General features: G+C 41.8%; 1 protein-coding gene across 5 annotated transcripts in view; it reads right to left on the bottom strand.

Moving 5' to 3' along the window:
• Window positions 1-5,690: 5,690 nt before the first annotated feature.
• PRICKLE2 (prickle planar cell polarity protein 2) overlaps window positions 5,691-19,229 on the bottom strand; it is a 376,986-nt gene continuing 363,447 nt past the window's right edge. For all 5 annotated transcript variants that reach the window (XM_053929465.1, XM_053929466.1, XM_053929469.1 and 2 more), the window contains one exon: window positions 5,691-11,771. In XM_053929465.1, the coding sequence (XP_053785440.1) occupies window positions 10,897-11,771 (875 nt within the window). In that variant the 3' untranslated portion in view covers window positions 5,691-10,896. The remainder of the gene's footprint in view (window positions 11,772-19,229) is intronic.

Genomic DNA, 19,229 nt, shown 5'->3' with positions numbered 1-19,229 from the left:
AAACCTGATCACAGCCACTAATAGGGAGTTTTGAGGGAAATTTTGCTTTGCAGCAACTCATTATGCAGAGGAAAAGAGCCTTCTGTTTAGAAGGGAGGTGGAAGGGTAGCAGGGAACCAGCACAGTCAAAGGCATGAAAGACTAAGCCTGTGCTCTCCTGCCACCCTTTTAATTTACTGAACCAGGATTGTTAGGAATCTCTCTTTTGACATTCCTTCAAAATAGTTTTCGAACAGTGCTGAAAGACAGCCAGGATCACAGCCCTCATAAAGTACAGGTTGTAATGGGTTGAGAAGGAAACTCAGTTACAGGATGGTGATAGGGGGATGCTGAGTCCACAGAACCCAAGGCTGAAGGACATCTTTTCAACCTGCTGGGAGCAGGCTTTTCATCCTGGAGGAAGCATGTCAGATCTGAGAGCTGAAGAATGAGAAGTAGTCAGGTGGAGAACAGGTGGAACAGAATAAATAGGAGGGTGAGTGTTTTAAGTCGATGGAACAGCAAGTACAAAGGTCTAGGTGCAAAGGAGAGATGGTGATGAATTAACAGAACACTCAATTTGGTTGGATTCCATGCCATTTATTTGTCACATGTCCATCATGCAGAGGTTTCCAGTGAAGTGGCTTACATGTTCGTGTCTGGATATCTCTTTGATACAAAATTAGCTGAAGATTGAAGGTTCCAGGCCTTAGACTCGGTCAACTGCAAAGTCATGGACCTTGACCATGAGAACAGATACAACTTTCCCAGAGCCCTCCTCTTAACTGGCATGAGGCCACCAGCTGAACAGAATTCAAACAAAGTCAGGGGAAAAGACCTCTATGGTACCTGCAACTTGGAATATAAAATTCATCAAAGTGTTTGAAACAGCACAGTACAGAGTCTTGGTATTGAGTGAAGCAGATGTAAAAACTAAACCACACAGACTAATTTGATTTACATAATAAAGAGCAGGCAAGGGAGAAGGAAAAGAGAACAGAAAAGGTCTGTGCACTTGGGTATGTTTGGAGGTGGACATTTTGAGAGGAGGAAAGAGAGTTTAAGGAAAAGCTGGCATTCATGTGTAGAATAATGGGAGGGCAGCAATGGGGAGAGAATATTAAGATGTCTACTATGCATTAAGAACTAGTCTCCTCCTTTGGCATTTCCTTGGAGATAGTACAGATTTGAAATACTTAGTGTAGATTTATAATATTTTGGGTTCCTTTACAGTGTTTTTTGAATGCACTACTTGACTGAGACTGGGCCAGTTGGAGTTGTAGGTTTTTGGGGGTGGTGGAAACTTTCCTTTGAGATGGTAGTTCTAAGTAGAGCGCAAACAACTCTTTAGCAATACATCCAGTAGACAATAATCTTGGTTCTTCTCCTTGGGATGTAACTAGGATAGTTCTTACAGAAAATACATTTTGAGGAGTCTGCTCAACCCATGGTTTTCTCTTCTGAAAACCTTCCTTACCCACATGAACTAGCACTCTGCCAGCATGCTAGCACATAGGAATCACCCCATTTCTTCCAACAGTTGATGGGACCGGGAGGAGTACCTGATCCAAGTTGGGACAATCAGAGTTCCTTTTCTGAAAATAAGGGGTTAAACATGAGGAGCCACACATGTCCATGAGCTCCACAAAGCTGCAAAAGCAAAGGGAGATTAAAGGGAAACTGGGATAAAGTTCTTTTGAGCTCCCGGTGGCTTTCCTCTCCTGGTATCAGGCCCTCATGCAGGGGCTGCCCATGGACCTCACAAAATGCACAGTACCTTCAAATATTCTCTCTCTCTCTCTCTCTCCCTCTCTCTCTTATTTTCCATTTTGTTCAAATGAGTTTGAAGTAAGTTTGGCCACTTAAATTCCCAAAAGCCTGGCCTAAGACAGTTGGCTTTTAAGGCAAATTCCTCAAGTTATTGGGTTTACTTTCTAGTATTCTGGTTTCATATATTTGCTAACTGGTGTGTTAATGACGAAGCCTTCCGGGATTCCTGATAATTTATCTCTAGAAGCACTAACCTAGGGAAAACAAGTATCTGCTAATATTTTACTGAGAAAGCTCTTAAATCATCTCCTCTCCTGCTGAATGGGATTGTGTCGTTTAATGGCTTAACCATGTCTGCAGCATGTGTTTGTCTTTGGCTATTTATCTATTGCATCTTCTGATAAACTTTCTATCTTGGGTTCTTTGTCTCTCTCACACAAAATTACCTGTATTTAGAAATTACACTAGTGTGGGTTTTTCAAGGGAGCTGATGTTTTCATTCTAGGCCAGAAGTAGACCAGATATGGTAGATGAATTTTTGGGAAGCAGACTCTCCCAGACTGAAGGTCAGTAACATAAGCTGGATGCCTTTAGTAGCACATAAGGGCTCCCAGAAGATGAAGACTTTCCCATGGTGAGAGAGGCTCAGAGCCATTCTTCCTCAAAGGTGGCCTGGAACCTTAGGAAAATGCAGTTTTCCTTGTGGTGCCGGATATACTGCTGACTCAGACTTCCTAAGGGTGGGGCCAGGGATTCTGGATTTTAAATAATAATGTATGAAAGGCATTGGCTATGAACCAAGAGTAGCAGTTCTCAAGTCCAATCACAATTGTGTGACTATTTCACAATAAGTCCACCTGTTTCTCAGTGCAGCTGTGATCTGTGTTGTTCAAGAAAAATTGAAGTCAAACTATATTTCTTTCTTTTTTTGGAAGACTTTCTCTCCTAGGAAAATGTGAATATACCTCAGGTTCTCCAGAACTGGAGTATAAATCCCAGGCTCAAATATCTCCATCCTGACCACTGGGCTTCTTATCAGATTCTCCTCAAGTGAGTAGAACCAGGAGATAGGTTTTTGGTGTTGTGTTTTTCCCAGATACTTGGAAGAAAACAAACAAACTAATGCTAAGGCAGAATTTCTTGAGATGTGATCCTCAAACCAGATAGATAGAAGGCACTGGATAACGCTGTTAAAAAAAAAAAAAAAAAAAGCAGATTCTGCGGTTTTATCCTGGATCCCCTGAACCAGAAACTCTGTGGGCAGGACCAGGAAATTTGCATTGTTTAATAAGCTCTGCAGGTATTTGTTATACATAGTGCAGATTCAGGCCTTCTGGAGATATTTGTAAATCCTATTTCATGCTTAAATTAAAAGAAAAGAAAATGAAAGCTCTTAGACTAGATACCAGTGGTATCTAGTTCCTGCCACCCTTTATCTTTGGGCGGGATAGAAATAATACTACTAAATAGTAAGAAATGTGTTTTGAGCTCTTATAGTGGCAGACGCAGCAGTAAGAGATTCACATACATTATTCCAGTATATTCACACAACTCTATTGTTCTCCCATTTGATGGATAAAAACTGAAGCTTAGAGAGGACATGTACATCTCCCAAAATATACAAGTAACAAGTGGTTAAGATGGGATTAAATTGCTAAATGGACGTGGTGCAAAATAAAAGCAGTGGTAGCTGGCATTCAGAATTCATCCTCCATGTTTTATTAGGGTTGCAAGGATCATGTAAGTGCAAATAAAAGTTTATGTAGGTGTGTAATGTAACAATACATAAGCACAATAGGGAAAGGGTGTGTGAATCACCAAAACTGTAGGTAATCCTAGAGGGGCAGGAACTGGAATCTGTTTGGAGGTGAGGAGGTCCCAGGGAGCAGCTCCTTTGAGCCATTTAAGATCTCTGTGTTTATGCCGTCTTTGTTCTTGGATCTGTTCTCAGCCTGAGCTTCTGCTTGCCCATCACTTCTGCTTCATCATCTCTCCCCTTACCTAGGAGAGATGAGGAAGGGTGTGGATGATGGGATGGGAAGGAGGATGATGGGATGATGGGATGGGAAGGATGGGATGGGTGTGAGCCTAACTCATGGCTGCTCTCCCTATACATCCTCTTAGCTCCGTATTCCACTGACAATGGCCTCTTTCTTCTCTCAGAATCTCTCAGTTTATAATCCTGAGAAGGGGAATCTGATTGGCCCAGCGTACCATCTTGTGTTAGGTTACTTGTAAATTGCTGGCTAGATGCCATTCTTGATGCCAATCATTTTGGCTGAGGATGAGGGAGGGGGTCAAATAGTAAAACCATAGCTGCTGGAGGGGTACCCTCTCCATGAGGGCCTGTGAACAGGACACAACATAAGTCTCCATCCAAAGGCTCTCAGAAGGCCTTAGAGTGAAATAACTCACCTCCATTTCCAAAGCCCTCATTGTTAGGGTGGATGAAAATATTTGCTGTTTCATACTTCCAGCCTAGTGGAAAGTCAAGTTTGTAAGATCCTTAACAGAGGGTAGGAACTTTTGTTTGTTTTGTGCGTTGCTGTATTCCAAGCACTTAGAAAAGTGACTGAGTCAGAGCAGGCTCTTAATATATATTTATTGAATGAATGAATGATATTGCAGTATCCAGCAATTCCTCAATGTTGTGGATCAGACATGGGAAAATCTAATTTACGTGTTGCTTTGGTCCTGGCTTCCAGACAATATTAATGCTCTCCTAACCAGAACACAGCTGTGGATATAATTCTCTAGACCAAATACTTATTATTTGCTTAAGAGCAAATATAAATTATTTTAGGGTCATTTGCTGGTTTTAATTCCTGCTAAAACTAAAAATTGACTGTGTGGTCTGGGTAGGAGTCAGCTTCAAGAATTCATAAGGAACAGAGAGGCTAAAGTGGCAAAGCATTTGAACACTGGTCGTGGTTCGCAACCAAGGGTAATTTTATCCCCAGTGGACATTCAGCTATGGGTGGAGATATTACTTTTAAATTGCAGTTACATGAAGACAGCACAAAATTTATCATTTTAGGTGTACAGCTCAGTAGTGTTAAGTACATTAACATTGTTATGCTACCAGTTTTCAGAATCTTTACCTTGAAAAACTAAGACTCCATACCCACTTCACACTTCCCCATTCTCCTCTACCCCCAGCCCTTGACAACCACCATTCTACCTATTCTATGAACTTGGCTATTCTAGGTACCTTATATAAGTGAAATTACACAGTATTTGTCTTTTTGTGACTGTCTTAATTCACTTATCTTAATGTCCTCAAAGTTAATCCATATTGCAGCATATGTCAAAATTTCCTTCCCTTTAAAGGCTGAATAATATTCCATTGCACATATATAACACATTTTATCTACTCACCCACTGATGGATATTTACATTGCTTCCATCTTTTTAGCATAGGTGTACAAATATCTTTTTGAGGCTCTGCTTTCAATTATTTGGGCATACACTCAAAAGTAAAATTGCTGGATCATATGGTAATTCTATTTAAAAATTTTAAGGAACTGCTGTACTGTTTTCCACAGAATCTGCCCCATTTTACATTTCTACCAGAAGTGGCCAATGATCCTCATTTTTGTCACATCCTCACCCACACTTGCTAGTTTCTAGTTTTTTAAAAAATAGTATTCATCATAATGGGTGTGATGTATGGAGACACTTTTGGTTGTCACAACTCATGAGGAGGGGTGCTAATGGCATCTAGTGGGTAGAGGTCGAAGATGTTATTCAACATTCTACAAAGCACAGGACAGTCCTCTGCCGCAAATAAACAGGCCCAAAAGTCAATTATGCTGAGGTTGAGAAATTCTGATGTAAATAATCAGATTCATCTTTCATAGTAAATCTCATTTCTGACATGTGCAGCCTCTCTCTTTTCTGTTGAGATGCTCAAAGGCAAAGACTTTCAAAAATCTGAAAAGCAAGGGAGGAATGGCACATTTCTTTTATTCAAATTTTATTGGAAGTTTACAAATGTATTACAGACATCAGTAAAACACCATATCCATTTTACAGGGCACAGATCTCAAGCAAAGTGTTCACAAACAGTCTCTGGCAGAGCCTACCCCAAAGGCCTGTTGCAGACCTTCTTAACAAACAGTTCGACGTTCGACACACAACAGACTCTGGCCTGCCTCACCTTCTCAGGCCCTCTGAGGTTTTGTTTATGCACTTGGAATTAAAGCAGGAGATAGCAAAGCAATCCCGTACAGGAAAGAATGTTTAAGAGGGGGAAAACTGCCAAAGTCCTAGTTTGCTAAGGAAAATGGAGGACTCGTAGGCCACAGAGTGTTAAGTCAGGGTCCATAAACAGAACAAAAATGCTTTATGGGAAAATATGGAAATCACCAGAAAGACCTGAGGAGAGACCTTACTGGTAAGTAACTCTCCAAAAAATTTAGAAAAGCTTGGTCAGCGACCTACTGAACATCATGGCCAAATGCCCAGTAGAGTGAAGGGATGTCTCAGAAAACTTTTAGGATAGACAATTTTTTTTCTGTCCTATGGATTCATATCAAAATAACAGAAATGTTTCCCTAACACTGTGTGACTTTTCCCTCCTCCTTTTTATTCCCCTTGAGGAAAGCTAGTTTTGTCAGCAGGAAGTAAACCTATAAAATAGTATAGCTCCCAACAGTGAGTCATGTTTTATGAGTCTTGCGTTGACTGGGCTACTATTATGAGAAAATGGAAAAAGAATCAAATCCTTTCGTGATCCTAAACTTGGTGACTGCTTCCAAGTGGTCAAACAAGCATTGGTGTCTGCTAGGTCCCAGAGGGACAAACCATGGGAGGCAAGGCAAAATTCTCATCATTTCTACTTCTCTAGTGCTTAAATATCTATACCTCAAAAGGGAGCATGAAACTGCCTTCCAAATCGCAAGGAGGCTTGGCTGAATCCTGCACCTGGAATGCAGTCCAGAGGCCATTTCAAAGCCCTGAAGGTGCCAAACAGTTGCTAACAGCAACTCTTTTGGCATGAAATATGCAGATAGCTGGTTCCATCTTCCACTTCCCTTTTCATAGATTCTCCTTCTTACATGTTAGCATCTGGTTTCTGTTAGCCAGAAATACACAAAGAGCACTTCTCCTTAGAATTTAAGTATTTGTGTTATTTCTTGTTAGAAGGTAGGATTAGATGAAGAATAAGATGGACTCCCATCTGACCTCTGCAAGAAGACAAACAGAGGCTGCCTATAATAACTGGACAATAACATGAGAAGGGGAAAGGAGGCCAAATAGATTTGTCTTCCTTTGGCTTAAAGAAGTCAGCTCCCATTAACATCCACAATTGGGGGACATAGGAATTGGAGTCTCACAATTATTTATAAATGATGCTTCTTAAGTGGCTGGTGTACTATTTTTGGCCAATGGTAAAAGAGCCCGGGGTGGAAAGACAAATAAGAATCAGTTCACAAGAAAGGTTTGTTATGAGACAAATAAGATCAGTACTGATCAACCGGTTCTGGTTGGCTGGAATGTCGCAAGATTTTTGAGGCTGTATCTATGTTCTCTGAAAGTAGACAGTGACACATTGGTTATATCCGCCCAGATTGCAGAGTACATACTACGTATTTCACAATAAGCCCACCCTTTTCTCAGTGCAGCTGTGATCTGTGTTGCTCAAGAAAATTGAAGCCAAACTGTATTTCTTTTTTTTTTTTTGAAGACTTTGGCCCCACTTGAACTCAATCACTGCTAGTGGTACCCGGGAAGCAGAAAGCTGCTGTAGGAGGAGAAGTTGTTGCGGTGCAGAACATCCTACAGAATGAGAAGAGGATGAGAAAGAGCTGCCTCCAGGTCCCATGTTTATAATACAAAATTGCTTGGTCACTGGGCTGGCTGGGAGTGGAAAGAAAGGACTAGAGAACACAAAATGAATATGGAAGGAAGCTGTCAAACAACCAACACTAGAGATTCTCCCTTTTTGAACATGTGCAAGACCAAGAAGCACAGTTCTGGTTTCCCTCAGCTCATTCACCTTCACTTGGTAGAGATCCCACAACTACACAACAGAAGAAAGGGTACTTGAATGCCACTCTCAATGCCAGAAGCCTACTACGAAACCTGTTCACAGTATAACGGTGGTGTGTATTGGCAGCATCATTCAGGACACTGTCAATAACTTCTATTTCTTGGGAAAGAGCCAGTTCTGATGCCACTAAATTGAGCAGCAAATAGGACATGAACTGAACTCAAAAGCTATGGTGTAAATCAAGACAAGAAGGACCAACATGAGAAAAGGTAGAAAAAACAAAGAAAACCATAAGACATTAGAGCAGAGAGAAAACTGGGAAAAGATTACTTTGATAAAACCAGTCTATGGGAGACAGAACAATGATCTAAGAAGAGGTGAGCACATCCCTCACTCACAGCAAAACTTGACCAAGGAGAGCTGATGATTATGATGGAGGAATCAAGTAAGGACCCTAAGTTCATGCCTCAGAAAATGCTTTGAATTTTTGGAAGTTGGATTCTGGGATGTTATGTGTAAGTTATCACTAACAGGTGGAATTCCTAGTACAATGCTACCCTTTTCTCCCTGGGGCATTCACCTGGAGGTTCCATCATCATTTCGAGGATTTAGACACCCTCCGTCAGCATTCTCTGTAAGGTGCCTGACTAAGTGTGGGGTGGGAAGGCCTCTGCAGTGCTGGACTACATGGAGGTGATCTTGTCTGTAGACAGTTGACCTTGAGGCTTATATCAATTATATGTTAAGCTCTGACCAGTTTGGCTGCTGGGTGCTCACTGGGCACATAGATCTCAAATTGCTCATTCCTCCAATCCCTTTGGACACTAGTTATGTGTCAGTTTCTGCTGATGGGGTTAAAGCTCCATCTGGGAAATGTAAGAGGTACTCTGAAAAGGACGGAGTTAGGAAGCAACATTTACTAGGAGAATTTCTTTCATTGGATTCAAGGCCACAGAGGATAGACATTGTTTTCAGCTTTTTGCTAGGTCAAGTCATTACTTTTTTCTCTTTTTCCTTTTTCCAAAATGCCTTTTTGTTCTCATCAATCAAGAAACTCAAAAATCCATATTGGACTTGCCCAATTTCTACCAGAAACCTGCCATTTTAGTTGTGTGGTGTTGCACATTATTTCTTAAAATCAGTTTGCCAAGCAGTTTACAAACTTACTATACAAATGTAATAGAGTTAATTCTCCAGAGGCTTGGATAATTAATGAAGCATTTAGATATGAAGATAGCATGCGGAAAACAGCCACAACCAACATTTGCATTGTGTTTTTAAAAAATCAGTGACAATGACAAATGTCATATTAATACCTGAAAAGCAAATTATTTTAATACATCCTGAATGGAGTGCCATTTCCACATCCTGTACAGCCTTCCTTTCCCCAGACCCATTTGGCATGGTGTCTGAAAAGCCACTTTTCACATCCTCTCCATAAAAAATACTAGAAAATATTAACTATTATACTGAAAAGAGACCACGCTCACCTCACCATGGCAGATGGCCACTGAGATACACCGTGTAGCACATGGACAACACATCTCACTAAAGGTGGGTCCTGCAATGGATTATTTCAACTGCCACAATCCATAAAGGGGAGGAGGAGAATGGAAGAAAAAGCAAGCGCTTCATTTTTAACTGAAGGTAGGAAGTATTACTATAAACAACACAACCGTTAAATGTCTTCTTTAAGCAAACTCACTTTTGAGCCCATTTTCCGTCTGACCCAAGGTCCCCAAAGTTCAAAATGGAAATCCTCCTTTCAACATTTGTTTTTGAAGACCACTACACTGAAATCTTCTGAGCAGCTCCACCTTTCTGGGTAACACAGATGCTCTGGCTAGGGAGTGTGTTAAATTGGATTCTTTCCATAAGCACTAGGGGCTATTCAAGGTGGCTGTCACCTCTCCTCTATTTCATTTCCAGAATTTCTTCTTCTCCCTGACCTTCATATTATCCTTCAGTTCTGTCCTTGACCTGCTTTCTGATTTCAAATCACCTTGTTCCTCCTCCATGTATAACATACAATCTAGAACACACCATCACTCCCAGAGCCCCATCAGAATCTTCCTGTCCCCAAGATCCTAATGCTTAAGTTCATTTGCACTGAGGACAACCGGTTGTCAGGCTAAGGCAGCTGTTCTGTCTGCCTTGGTAAAGGAAAGCAGATAATACAATCCAGGAAACATGAGCACCAGAAAATAATGCCACATTCAAAAAACAATGTCATGCTGACATCACACAACACCACCACTCACAGTCACTGATATTTTCCCAAGGGAGAGATCGATAGTGAGCAACTTCAGTGTTCCCAGCAGGGATGGCGTTTCTCACAGAATTTACTGACACTGATTGGTTTCTCTAATTGGCAAAGTTATATTTGCTATTTAAAACAAATGACTATCACTTTGTAGGGAATACATTCTACTGAGGGTGGAAGTGGACTTAAGGATGGCTCCTTAAGTGGAATAGAGCATAAAATGCTTTGGGTATAATAATTTTCTGTTTAGCCACAAAAAGCCAAATAGAGTAAATTCATTTGAAAAAAGTCTCACTGACATGTAACAAATTTGTATAGAAAAAAGAAAAAACAAAAAGTGGTCCTGGACCACCACTGAATACTACTCAAAGACAATGCCAGATGTGCATGCAGGTCTTCACTGAGTCCTACGATATAGAAATTCTTTGGATATTACAAAATACAAAAATATTTTATCAGAACTCTCATTTACATTGCATTTACAATGGACATGTAAATAACTTAGACGTGGGTCTTGGCTAATAAACAAATTACTTACTGGAAAAAGGGTCCTAAAAGTAAGAGAATCAGAGAGGATACAAGCGAGCAGGAAGCAATTTACCATCTTGCCAGTGGCAACTCAACACACTGATGGGAGGGAGGTGACCACCCCTGGCCTCCACAGAGTCTATAGCGTCTCCAAAGTGAAATGTGCAAATAATATTCAACATGCCAAGAACTGTGACTACCAGTCGAGTCAATCTGTAACCTAGCCTTCATCTACTGAGAGCATGTCCCCTTTTTTCCCCTAGTAACCACCCCAAAAAGCGCTTTAAAATTTAAAACAGTGCAAGTTTCTGAATTTACATTCTTAGCTCCCATCTCCCCCTATTCCCTGACACCAATCAGATTAAGAAATAATACAGTTTTTGCTCTTTTGTCTTTTCCTGCTGTGCAACTGTCCCCTGCCACCTAAGGTGGACGACTTGGGGAGGCCGTAAGAGCTGTATTTGTGCAGAAGCTCATCGCTCGTGACATATCGTAGGCGGGCTGGCTGGGGGATTGGTTCTCCTAGGAAGTAGCCCTCATTGTCAGACTCTGAGGAGGAGGAGCAGGTGGAACACCAATCGTACTCGGTGAAGTAGGGTCCCCATCGCTCCCCAAAAGCATTCTGCAAAGCCAGGTCTGACACAGTCCTTGGGCACTGGCTGTACAGGTCCCGCCGGGACCCCTGGCCCAGGCTCTCTTGGAAGCTCCGCTGCCGCATGAATTGGTCATAGTCCTCCCTGGCTCGGAGCGGGGGCCTTTCTTTCAAGCGAGAGATAGCATCGCGCTCGCTGGCCAGATGCAGGGCGTTATCTGAACGGGAGCGTCGGGACCTCCTGGACCTGTGTGGTCGGAAGCGGCGGCTATCTTCGCGGGAAGTGCTTCTTCTCCGTGTACGCTCGCTCATGGGCTGGATCCTCACGCCCTCCTGCCCCGGCAGCTTGCTGCCCGCCACCCCTCCATCAAAATCAAAGCTCTGATGCATCCTGCCGCGGGACTGCAGGTCCCTGTAGCCAATGGGGTTGCCGAGCTGATGGAGGTTTCCCTCCATCTCCTGGTACTGCTGGGCCGAGAGCAGGCTGCGAACCGACTCCGCACTCCGGAACTGCATGGACGAGTTAAGCGTGCCCATGTTGCTAAGCTTCTCAGAGACGTTCATGCCAGAGTCTTTGCTGAGGTCAGGCATGGAAAACCGGGAGAGGTGCTCCTGGCGCTTGGCAACACCATCCGCGGAGAGGCCTGTGAAGGAGAGAGGAGAGGACCCTGGAGGTTAATACACTTGTGCAGCAATGGGGTTCACCGTCGCTGTTGGTCATGTGAATGGTCTCTGTTCAGCGTCAATGCGTGGGCTATACAGTGGACACTGCACAAAGGCTCCCTCAGAAAATGAGTAGAAGGGCTCTCCCCACCCCACTGCGTGGCAGTGCCACCTAGAGGGGGCACCTGGCTGAAATGCATCCACAGACATGCATTTCACTAGTTAGTACCTCCAAAGTTTCATCAAAGCTACTAAGAGCCTATTGCATATCTTGAATATGATGTTTTTTTCTGTTCAGAAATCTTTCTACAAAAAGTGTTTCAATTGCCTCTCTGATTCTAGTAATGCACTCTAAGCTACCTAGGGCACACATTTTGGACAAGGAAACTTTTAGCTACAGAGGCGGGGCCATGCCCAAGCACTTCCTGGCCAAACTCAGCCTAGAATCTAGGCCCATGATGCTGGACCAATTTATTCCCCTGTTAGCTTTCAGCAGTTTTCTGATCTCCCTTCTGTCCCTCAGCCCCCACTTCAGATATTTTGAAAACTAAGTGACTCCTTGGGTGTAGACAGAGAGACATTTCCTCTCTCAGACTGTTTAGTAAGATGACTATTCCAGGGTTCTAAATGGGCCCCCAGCAGCCAGAAGATGTGAGTGGACTCTGGGGATATTCTTCCTTCTCCTGAGGAGGCACTTTTTAAAACAAAGCAGTGACCCTAATGCTCTTTAACAGCAAGTGCTCCTAGCAGTGGACTTGCATTCCTGAAGTACTGTCACTGGTATCACTGAGATAAAAACCATTTTGAAAGTTGTAGGTGATTCCTGATTTCAGTCACTTCCATGTTGCCCATTTCAAAGGAGCACTCTAAAGAGAAGCTAAAGAATGGAGCAGGTGGCAAAATCTTGTCATTTGTCACTCATCATTTATCAATTGAAAGGATTAGCAATTTTGCCATTTCTGGCTGCAGACAACATGTCTTTGGATTGCTGTGGCTCATTATGACCCCCTATCACTGAATACTCCTCCCTACCTACTGGGGCCAACAACTTACTACTGCTCCCCTGATAAACAAATATTATGAGCACTTTGAAAAACTATTTATCAATATTTACTAAAGCTAAGTACACAGGCACATACACACACAGATTATGAAAAAAAGCTGCTTTGAATATGTGTCCTTTTTTAATGCACTTATTCACTTCTGTTGGGTATATAACCAGACTGGAGAGTCTATGAATTTTCCATCACCACTCTGATTATATACCCAAAGAAATCAGTTTATAGGTCCAAAAGAGGTACAAGGGTATTCAGAGAAGCTTTCTTTACAATAGCCCAGAATAAGAAACAACTCAAATGTTAATAAACAGGAAAAAGGATGAGTAAATTGTACTTTCTACCCTTCCCCATTAAAAGGAACTAGGATTCTTTGGAAAAATGGCCAATTCTAGTACAGAAGAAGGGAAGGTAAAGGATGAGCCTGGAACATCTTGTTATGCCCAAAAGTAAGAAGTGTTAAAAAGTGATGGGAGTTTGTCAGAAGAACATCGGGCCCAAATTCAAGGGATTCCCACTAGCCAAAGGTGAGTGATTTGAGCATCACAATATTTAAAAACAATAATGATTTATTATTTTTAATATATTTTATCGATTATGCTATTACAGTTGTCCCATTTTTTTCTCCCCTTTATTCACTTCTGCCCTGCACCACCCCTTCCCACCAGCACTCCCTCACCTTAGTTCATGTCCATGGATTGCACATATAAGTTCTTTGGCTTCTCCATTTCCCATACTATTCTAAACCTCCCCCTCACTATTTTGTAGCTACCATTTATGCTTCTTATTCCCTCTACTTTTTCCTCCATTCTCCCCTCCTGGATGATAATCCTCCCTGTGATTCAGTTTCTGTTCTAGTTGTTTGCTTATTTGTTTTTGCTTCTGTTTTTGTTTTTTAGGTTCAGTTGTTGGTAGTTGGCAGTTTGCTGTCATTTTACTGTTCATATTTTTGATCATCTTCTTTTCTTAGATAAGTCCCTTTAACATTTTATATAATAAGGGCTTGGTGATGATGAACTCCTTTAACTTGACCTTATCTGGGAAGCACTTTATCTGCCTTCTCATTCTAAATGATAGTTTTGCTGAATAAAGTAGTCTGGGATGGAGGTCCTTGACTTTCATGACCTGGAATATTTCTTTCCAGCCCCTTCTTGCCTGTAAGGTTTCTTTTGAGAAATCAGCTGATAGTCCTATGGGAACTCCTTTGTAGGTAACTCTCTGCTTTTCTCTTGCTGCTTTTAAGATTTTCTCCTTATCTTTAATCTTGGGTAATTTCATTATGATGTGCTTTGGTGTATGCTTCCTTGGGTCCAACTTCTTTGGGACTCTCTGAGCTTCCTGGACTTCTTGGAAGTCTATTTCCTTCGCCAGATTGGGGAAGGTCTCCTTCATTAGTTGTTCAAAAAATTTTCAATTTCTTGCTGTTGCTCTTCTCCTTCTAGCACCCCTATGATTTGGATGTTGGAACATTAAAAGTTGTCCTGCAGGTTCCTAAGTCTCTCCTCATGTTTTTGAGTTCTTGTTTCTTCATTCTGTTCTGGTTGAATGTTTACCTCTTTCTTCTGCTCCAAATCATTGATTTGAGTCCTGGTTTCCTTCCTTTACTCCTGGTTCCCTGTGTATTTTCCTTTACTTCACTTTGCATAGCCTTCATTTTTTCCTCTACTTTGTGACCATACTCAACCATTTCTGTAAGCATCCTGATTATCAGTGTTTTGAACTCTGCATCTGGTAGGTTGGCTCTTCCTTCATCACTTAGTTGTATTTTTCCTGGAGCTTTCATCTGTTCTTTCATTTGGGCAATCTTTTTTTGTCTTCGCATGCATGTTATGTAGTAAGGGGGGAGCCTTTAGGAATTCACCAGGGCAACCCACGTTGCTGTGTTGTGGTGCTGTATGTGGGCGAGGGGTCTGAGAGGGAACAATGCTGTTTGCTCTGTTCTCGGCTGGCTGTCAGTCAGTTTGCCCACTACCCACAAGCAAATTGGGCCCTTCTGGTGCTGATTCCAAGGTGGGTGGGTTTATGTATGTTCTAGGACCCTCCAACAAACTCTTCTGTGAAGTTGGGAGTTTCTCCTGCCAGAGTAATCCCCACATTTTTACAGTCAGAGGTTTTGAGGCTTTATTTCCCTATGCTGGAACCCTGGGTTATGTGGTCTGTCTCACTCCCCAGTTGTTCCTCCCAGTTTATCAGCACTCAAATGTGCGACCACCTGCTCTGCTAGCCACTGCCTTGCCATGTATCCTCTCTGCTGTGGTTGCCTGTTTCTGCCCCTCCTATGAATGTTTCTTTTTTAACTCCTTGGTTGTTGGACTTCCGTACAGTTTGATTTTCTGGCAGTTCTGGTTATTTTTTGTTTTTAAATTTGTTGTTGTCCTTCTTTTGGTTGTGTGAGGAGGCAAAGTGTATTTACCTACGCCTCCATTTTGGCCAGAAGTCTCTAAAAGCAGTAATGATTTAGAAAACACTGAAAACGATAGGAATTCATGAGTCCATACTGATAACTGATAAAATCAATAATTAAGTGGAGGAAAGAGTGGGCTCTTCTATACAGCAGAACACTCAGGGTGAGTGCAGACAGGGGTACTGGATTTGTAATCCTTGTAGGTAAAGATTGGTTCATGCAAGACTCAAAGTATGATAAATTTTGGGGGTAAACCTGAGGGGGGAGCAGAATACTTGCATGCTCTTTAGTGTTTCCCCACATATTGCTTATTAGTTATAAGGAAAATTTAGTAACTATGCAGTCGAAATCAAACTTAGTATTAACTGATGAGGTGCAAGTGGACCTCATGTGCCTCGGGTGGGATGTTCTTACTCAGTTTTCTAGTCAAGAATGCATAACCTGAATGTATTTGGGAGGAAACATCAGACAAACCTCCAAATAAGGACTGCTGTACTAAAAAGAAGAGAGATTGTATTCTTAAAAAAAATTCAGTATCATAAAAGACAAAGAAAGACTTTCTAGACTGAAGGATACTAAGAACCATGGCAAATATATACAATACCCAATCCTGGACTAGAAACTTCTCTGTAGTGAAAATAAATGATATAAAGGATAATTGTTGATCAGGTGACAAAAGTTGTAACATAGGCAACTGATAAATGTATTATGCTACATTTGTTGTGGTTAACTGATAAGTATGATAGTGTTGGGGAAGACCTTTATTCTTGGGAAATACATGTGGACGTAAACAATGGTAAATGGTCAAGGTGAATACTATTGCTCTCAAGTGGTTCAGAAATAAATGGTGTGTGGGCATATGTGTGAGCAAGGGAGGGAAAACGACTTTTTTAAAAAGATTTTATTTATTTACTTTTAGAGAGAGGGGAAGAGGGGGATAAAGAGGAAGAAATATCAATGTGTGGTTGCCTCTCATGTGGCCCCCACTGTGGACCTGGCCCTCAACCCAGGCATGTGCTTTGACTGGGAATCGAACCGGCAACCCCTTGGTTTGCAGCCTGTGCTCAATCCACTGAGCTACGCCAGCCAGGGCGAGAAAATGACTTCTTAAAAAAGGAGAAAAATGCGAACAATAGGTTAATCTAGGTAAAGAGTACACTCAATTATTTGTTCCATTCTTTAAACTTTACACTAAGTTTGAAATTATTTCCAAATAAAAAGTTTCTTAAAAACTGTAGTATATTTATATGACATAATGGTTTTCAATTCCAGGGGAAATTAATGGGGTGAGGGGAGGTGGTACTAGCCCCTAGTGAGGAGAGGCCAGAGAGATATTGCTAAATACCCTATACTGCATAGGACAGTCCCTATAGGAAAGAATTACCCAGCTCAAAATGTCAATAACACCACAGTTGAGAAACCATGATATAATGGGATACTTAGTATAAACATCAACAGAATGAATACACCCAGCAACATAGATGAATCCCGTAAAAAATGCTGAGACACATAAAGAGAACATGCTGTATGATTCCATTTATATGAAGTTCAAGAATAGGCTAAGGTTATCTATGGTGACAGAGGTCAGAATAGTGGGAGGGGAATAAGGGAAATCCCTAGGGCACTGGGAATGTTCTGTATCTGGATCTCAGTGATGGTTATAAAAGGATAGGAATGTAAAATTTCTTTGAGGTGTAATTTTAACACTTGTTTGCATTACCTTATATACATATAAATCATACATAAAGCAATGCTCTCATTAAAGAGCCAAATTTAAATGTAGGATATGCTTGTGAAGAAAGTGTTCTGACAAATACACTGTCCAGTCATATATCTATTTTTTAATTCATCACTGGGACAATTGTTAGGACAAGAGGATTTGAGTCCTCTAACTCCTGCTTTCTCTGCTGCTTAGTTCTGACTTGCACATTGTAACAGCTGATTTTCAACAGCCAAATAGCTCCCAGAACCTCCTCCATATGAAAGCAGAGAGGAAAGGTAGAAACCTGAAATGATGAATGAGCACTGTAAGTGGGTGAACCTTAGTAAGCAGGGAAAACTATTCAAAAATCACTTGTAGAAACAAAAGCTATACAGGTGGGTGCAATGATCTCTGCCCAGCTGTCTACTCATGCCCTGGAGTGGAATTAGGGTCAGCATTAACAATCTAGCAAACGCTATACATTCCCAGACATGCTATTTTCCTGAGCCTCTCTTTTATAAGCCCAAAGTTAAGCACCTGTGAGAATGTCCCACGTGTGAAGAGATTCATATTTCTCTGAGGAGGTAATGGTGAAGAGAGGCAGCTTCAGTTCCACTGGGAGAGGATTTTGACCTCTCCTCTATGGTGTCTCTGCATCCTGGGAATCTTAGGATGCCCTTACCCCTCCCCTCTCTCCCCGAAAGGAAAAAGCTCTGGAAAAACAGGAGGACCAGTTACTCAACTCCAGGGTCTACTATCAGTATTTCCTAAACCGAAGCTATTTCCCTGGTCGTTGTATGGGTAGGATTAGAAATGCTACTTGCTCACTCCAGGGAGCAGAAATGTCTATGTTCTCACTTATTAACCCAGAATTTTTTTCAGGGACTTCTTGAATGCAGGGCATGAATAAAATGGCCTATAGATGAGCAATAATTGTGTACTTGCTTCTCAACAGGGTAGCTCTGTGGTTAATTTCATTATTAGCAAAAGCCAGAGTCTTATGCAGAACTCAAGGCCCTCTGTCCTTCCACAATCACTGGCAAAGTGGTGTTCCTCGCTCCCATCCCCTTCAGCTTCATTTACATTCTTTAACATATTGAGCAAGCTCACTCCAGATCCTGTGCAAAGCTGACTTCCTCTAATCACTAAGGCCCTCACATAAATGTCACCTCTTCCTTGGTGCCTGCCCATATAGATCTTTCTAAAGTATCAATAGTAAAATTTCCCCCCACCAACCACTCTGCAGCACTTGACCCTTTTGTAAGGCCCTCCACCCTGACTTATTTCCCTAAATGTATGTGTACGTTTTTATATGAACAATAGCCTGTGGGAAAGGCATCTTATTCATTGCACTCTCTCAACAGGAGCAGTGACAGGCACCCCATTGGTGCTCAGTAAGTATATGTGGAGTTGAGATAAATGAATCCTCACACTACCCACCACCAGGAGAAAGCCACCACCCTTGGACCCCGGGTGGGCCAGACTTAAGAAACAACTGATTGTAATTCAGACAGGTGGAACACTAACCAGGAGGAACAAAAATACCATGGTCACACCTGTCAACCTCATTGTCTCTGATGTTTCATTATGCAGCCCACCATTTGAAGCTTCTCCAATTTTAAAGTTGAAGAACAAATGATTTATAATTAGCTCTTCGATCTACAAAAAATGTGTTGTCTCATTAATCATAGACCTGGAGATGTTTAAATTAGCAGCTTCCATGTCCGCAGTTTACATCTCAATTTGATTAAACACTCCCTTCTTCTTCTAACTATGAGCAGAACTGAACAGTCACTTCCTGGCTGGGTGACTTGGGGGAACTTTTGAACCTCTTGAGATGCATCTGTAAAGTGGACATAAATACAGCATCTGAACTTGAAAGCTGAAGTGACTGTCAGATGAGGAAAAATGTGCCTTTCCTTTTTGACTCATGAAAACTGAAATATATTTGTATAGCTTTGATTTCCTTTCTGTGCACTTGGCTAGACCATAGGCCCCAAGAAGGCAGGGGCTGGCTCCTGTTTGCTAGGCCCTCATCTCAGGACCTGGGACCCAATATGCTGGAAGAAAGTACGCAGCGCCTGAGAGTCCCCAACAAGAGAGAGCATGTCACAACAACTTTACACCAGCCAGCAAGGCAAACAATACTTGATGAATGCATGATTATATGAATGAATGAATCTGAGAAACACGGCCCACACAGGGACATGCACATGGCAATGTTCACTGCTTATGGGCCACTGTTAAAATAATTTGTGCCTCCAAACTGCAGCTGGAG

Source organism: Desmodus rotundus, chromosome 8 (assembly GCF_022682495.2).
Source record: "Desmodus rotundus isolate HL8 chromosome 8, HLdesRot8A.1, whole genome shotgun sequence".
Lineage (NCBI taxonomy): Eukaryota > Metazoa > Chordata > Mammalia > Chiroptera > Phyllostomidae > Desmodus > Desmodus rotundus.
The sequence above is the reverse complement of the archived record's forward strand: the minus strand, read 5'-3'. Positions and strand labels throughout refer to the sequence as shown.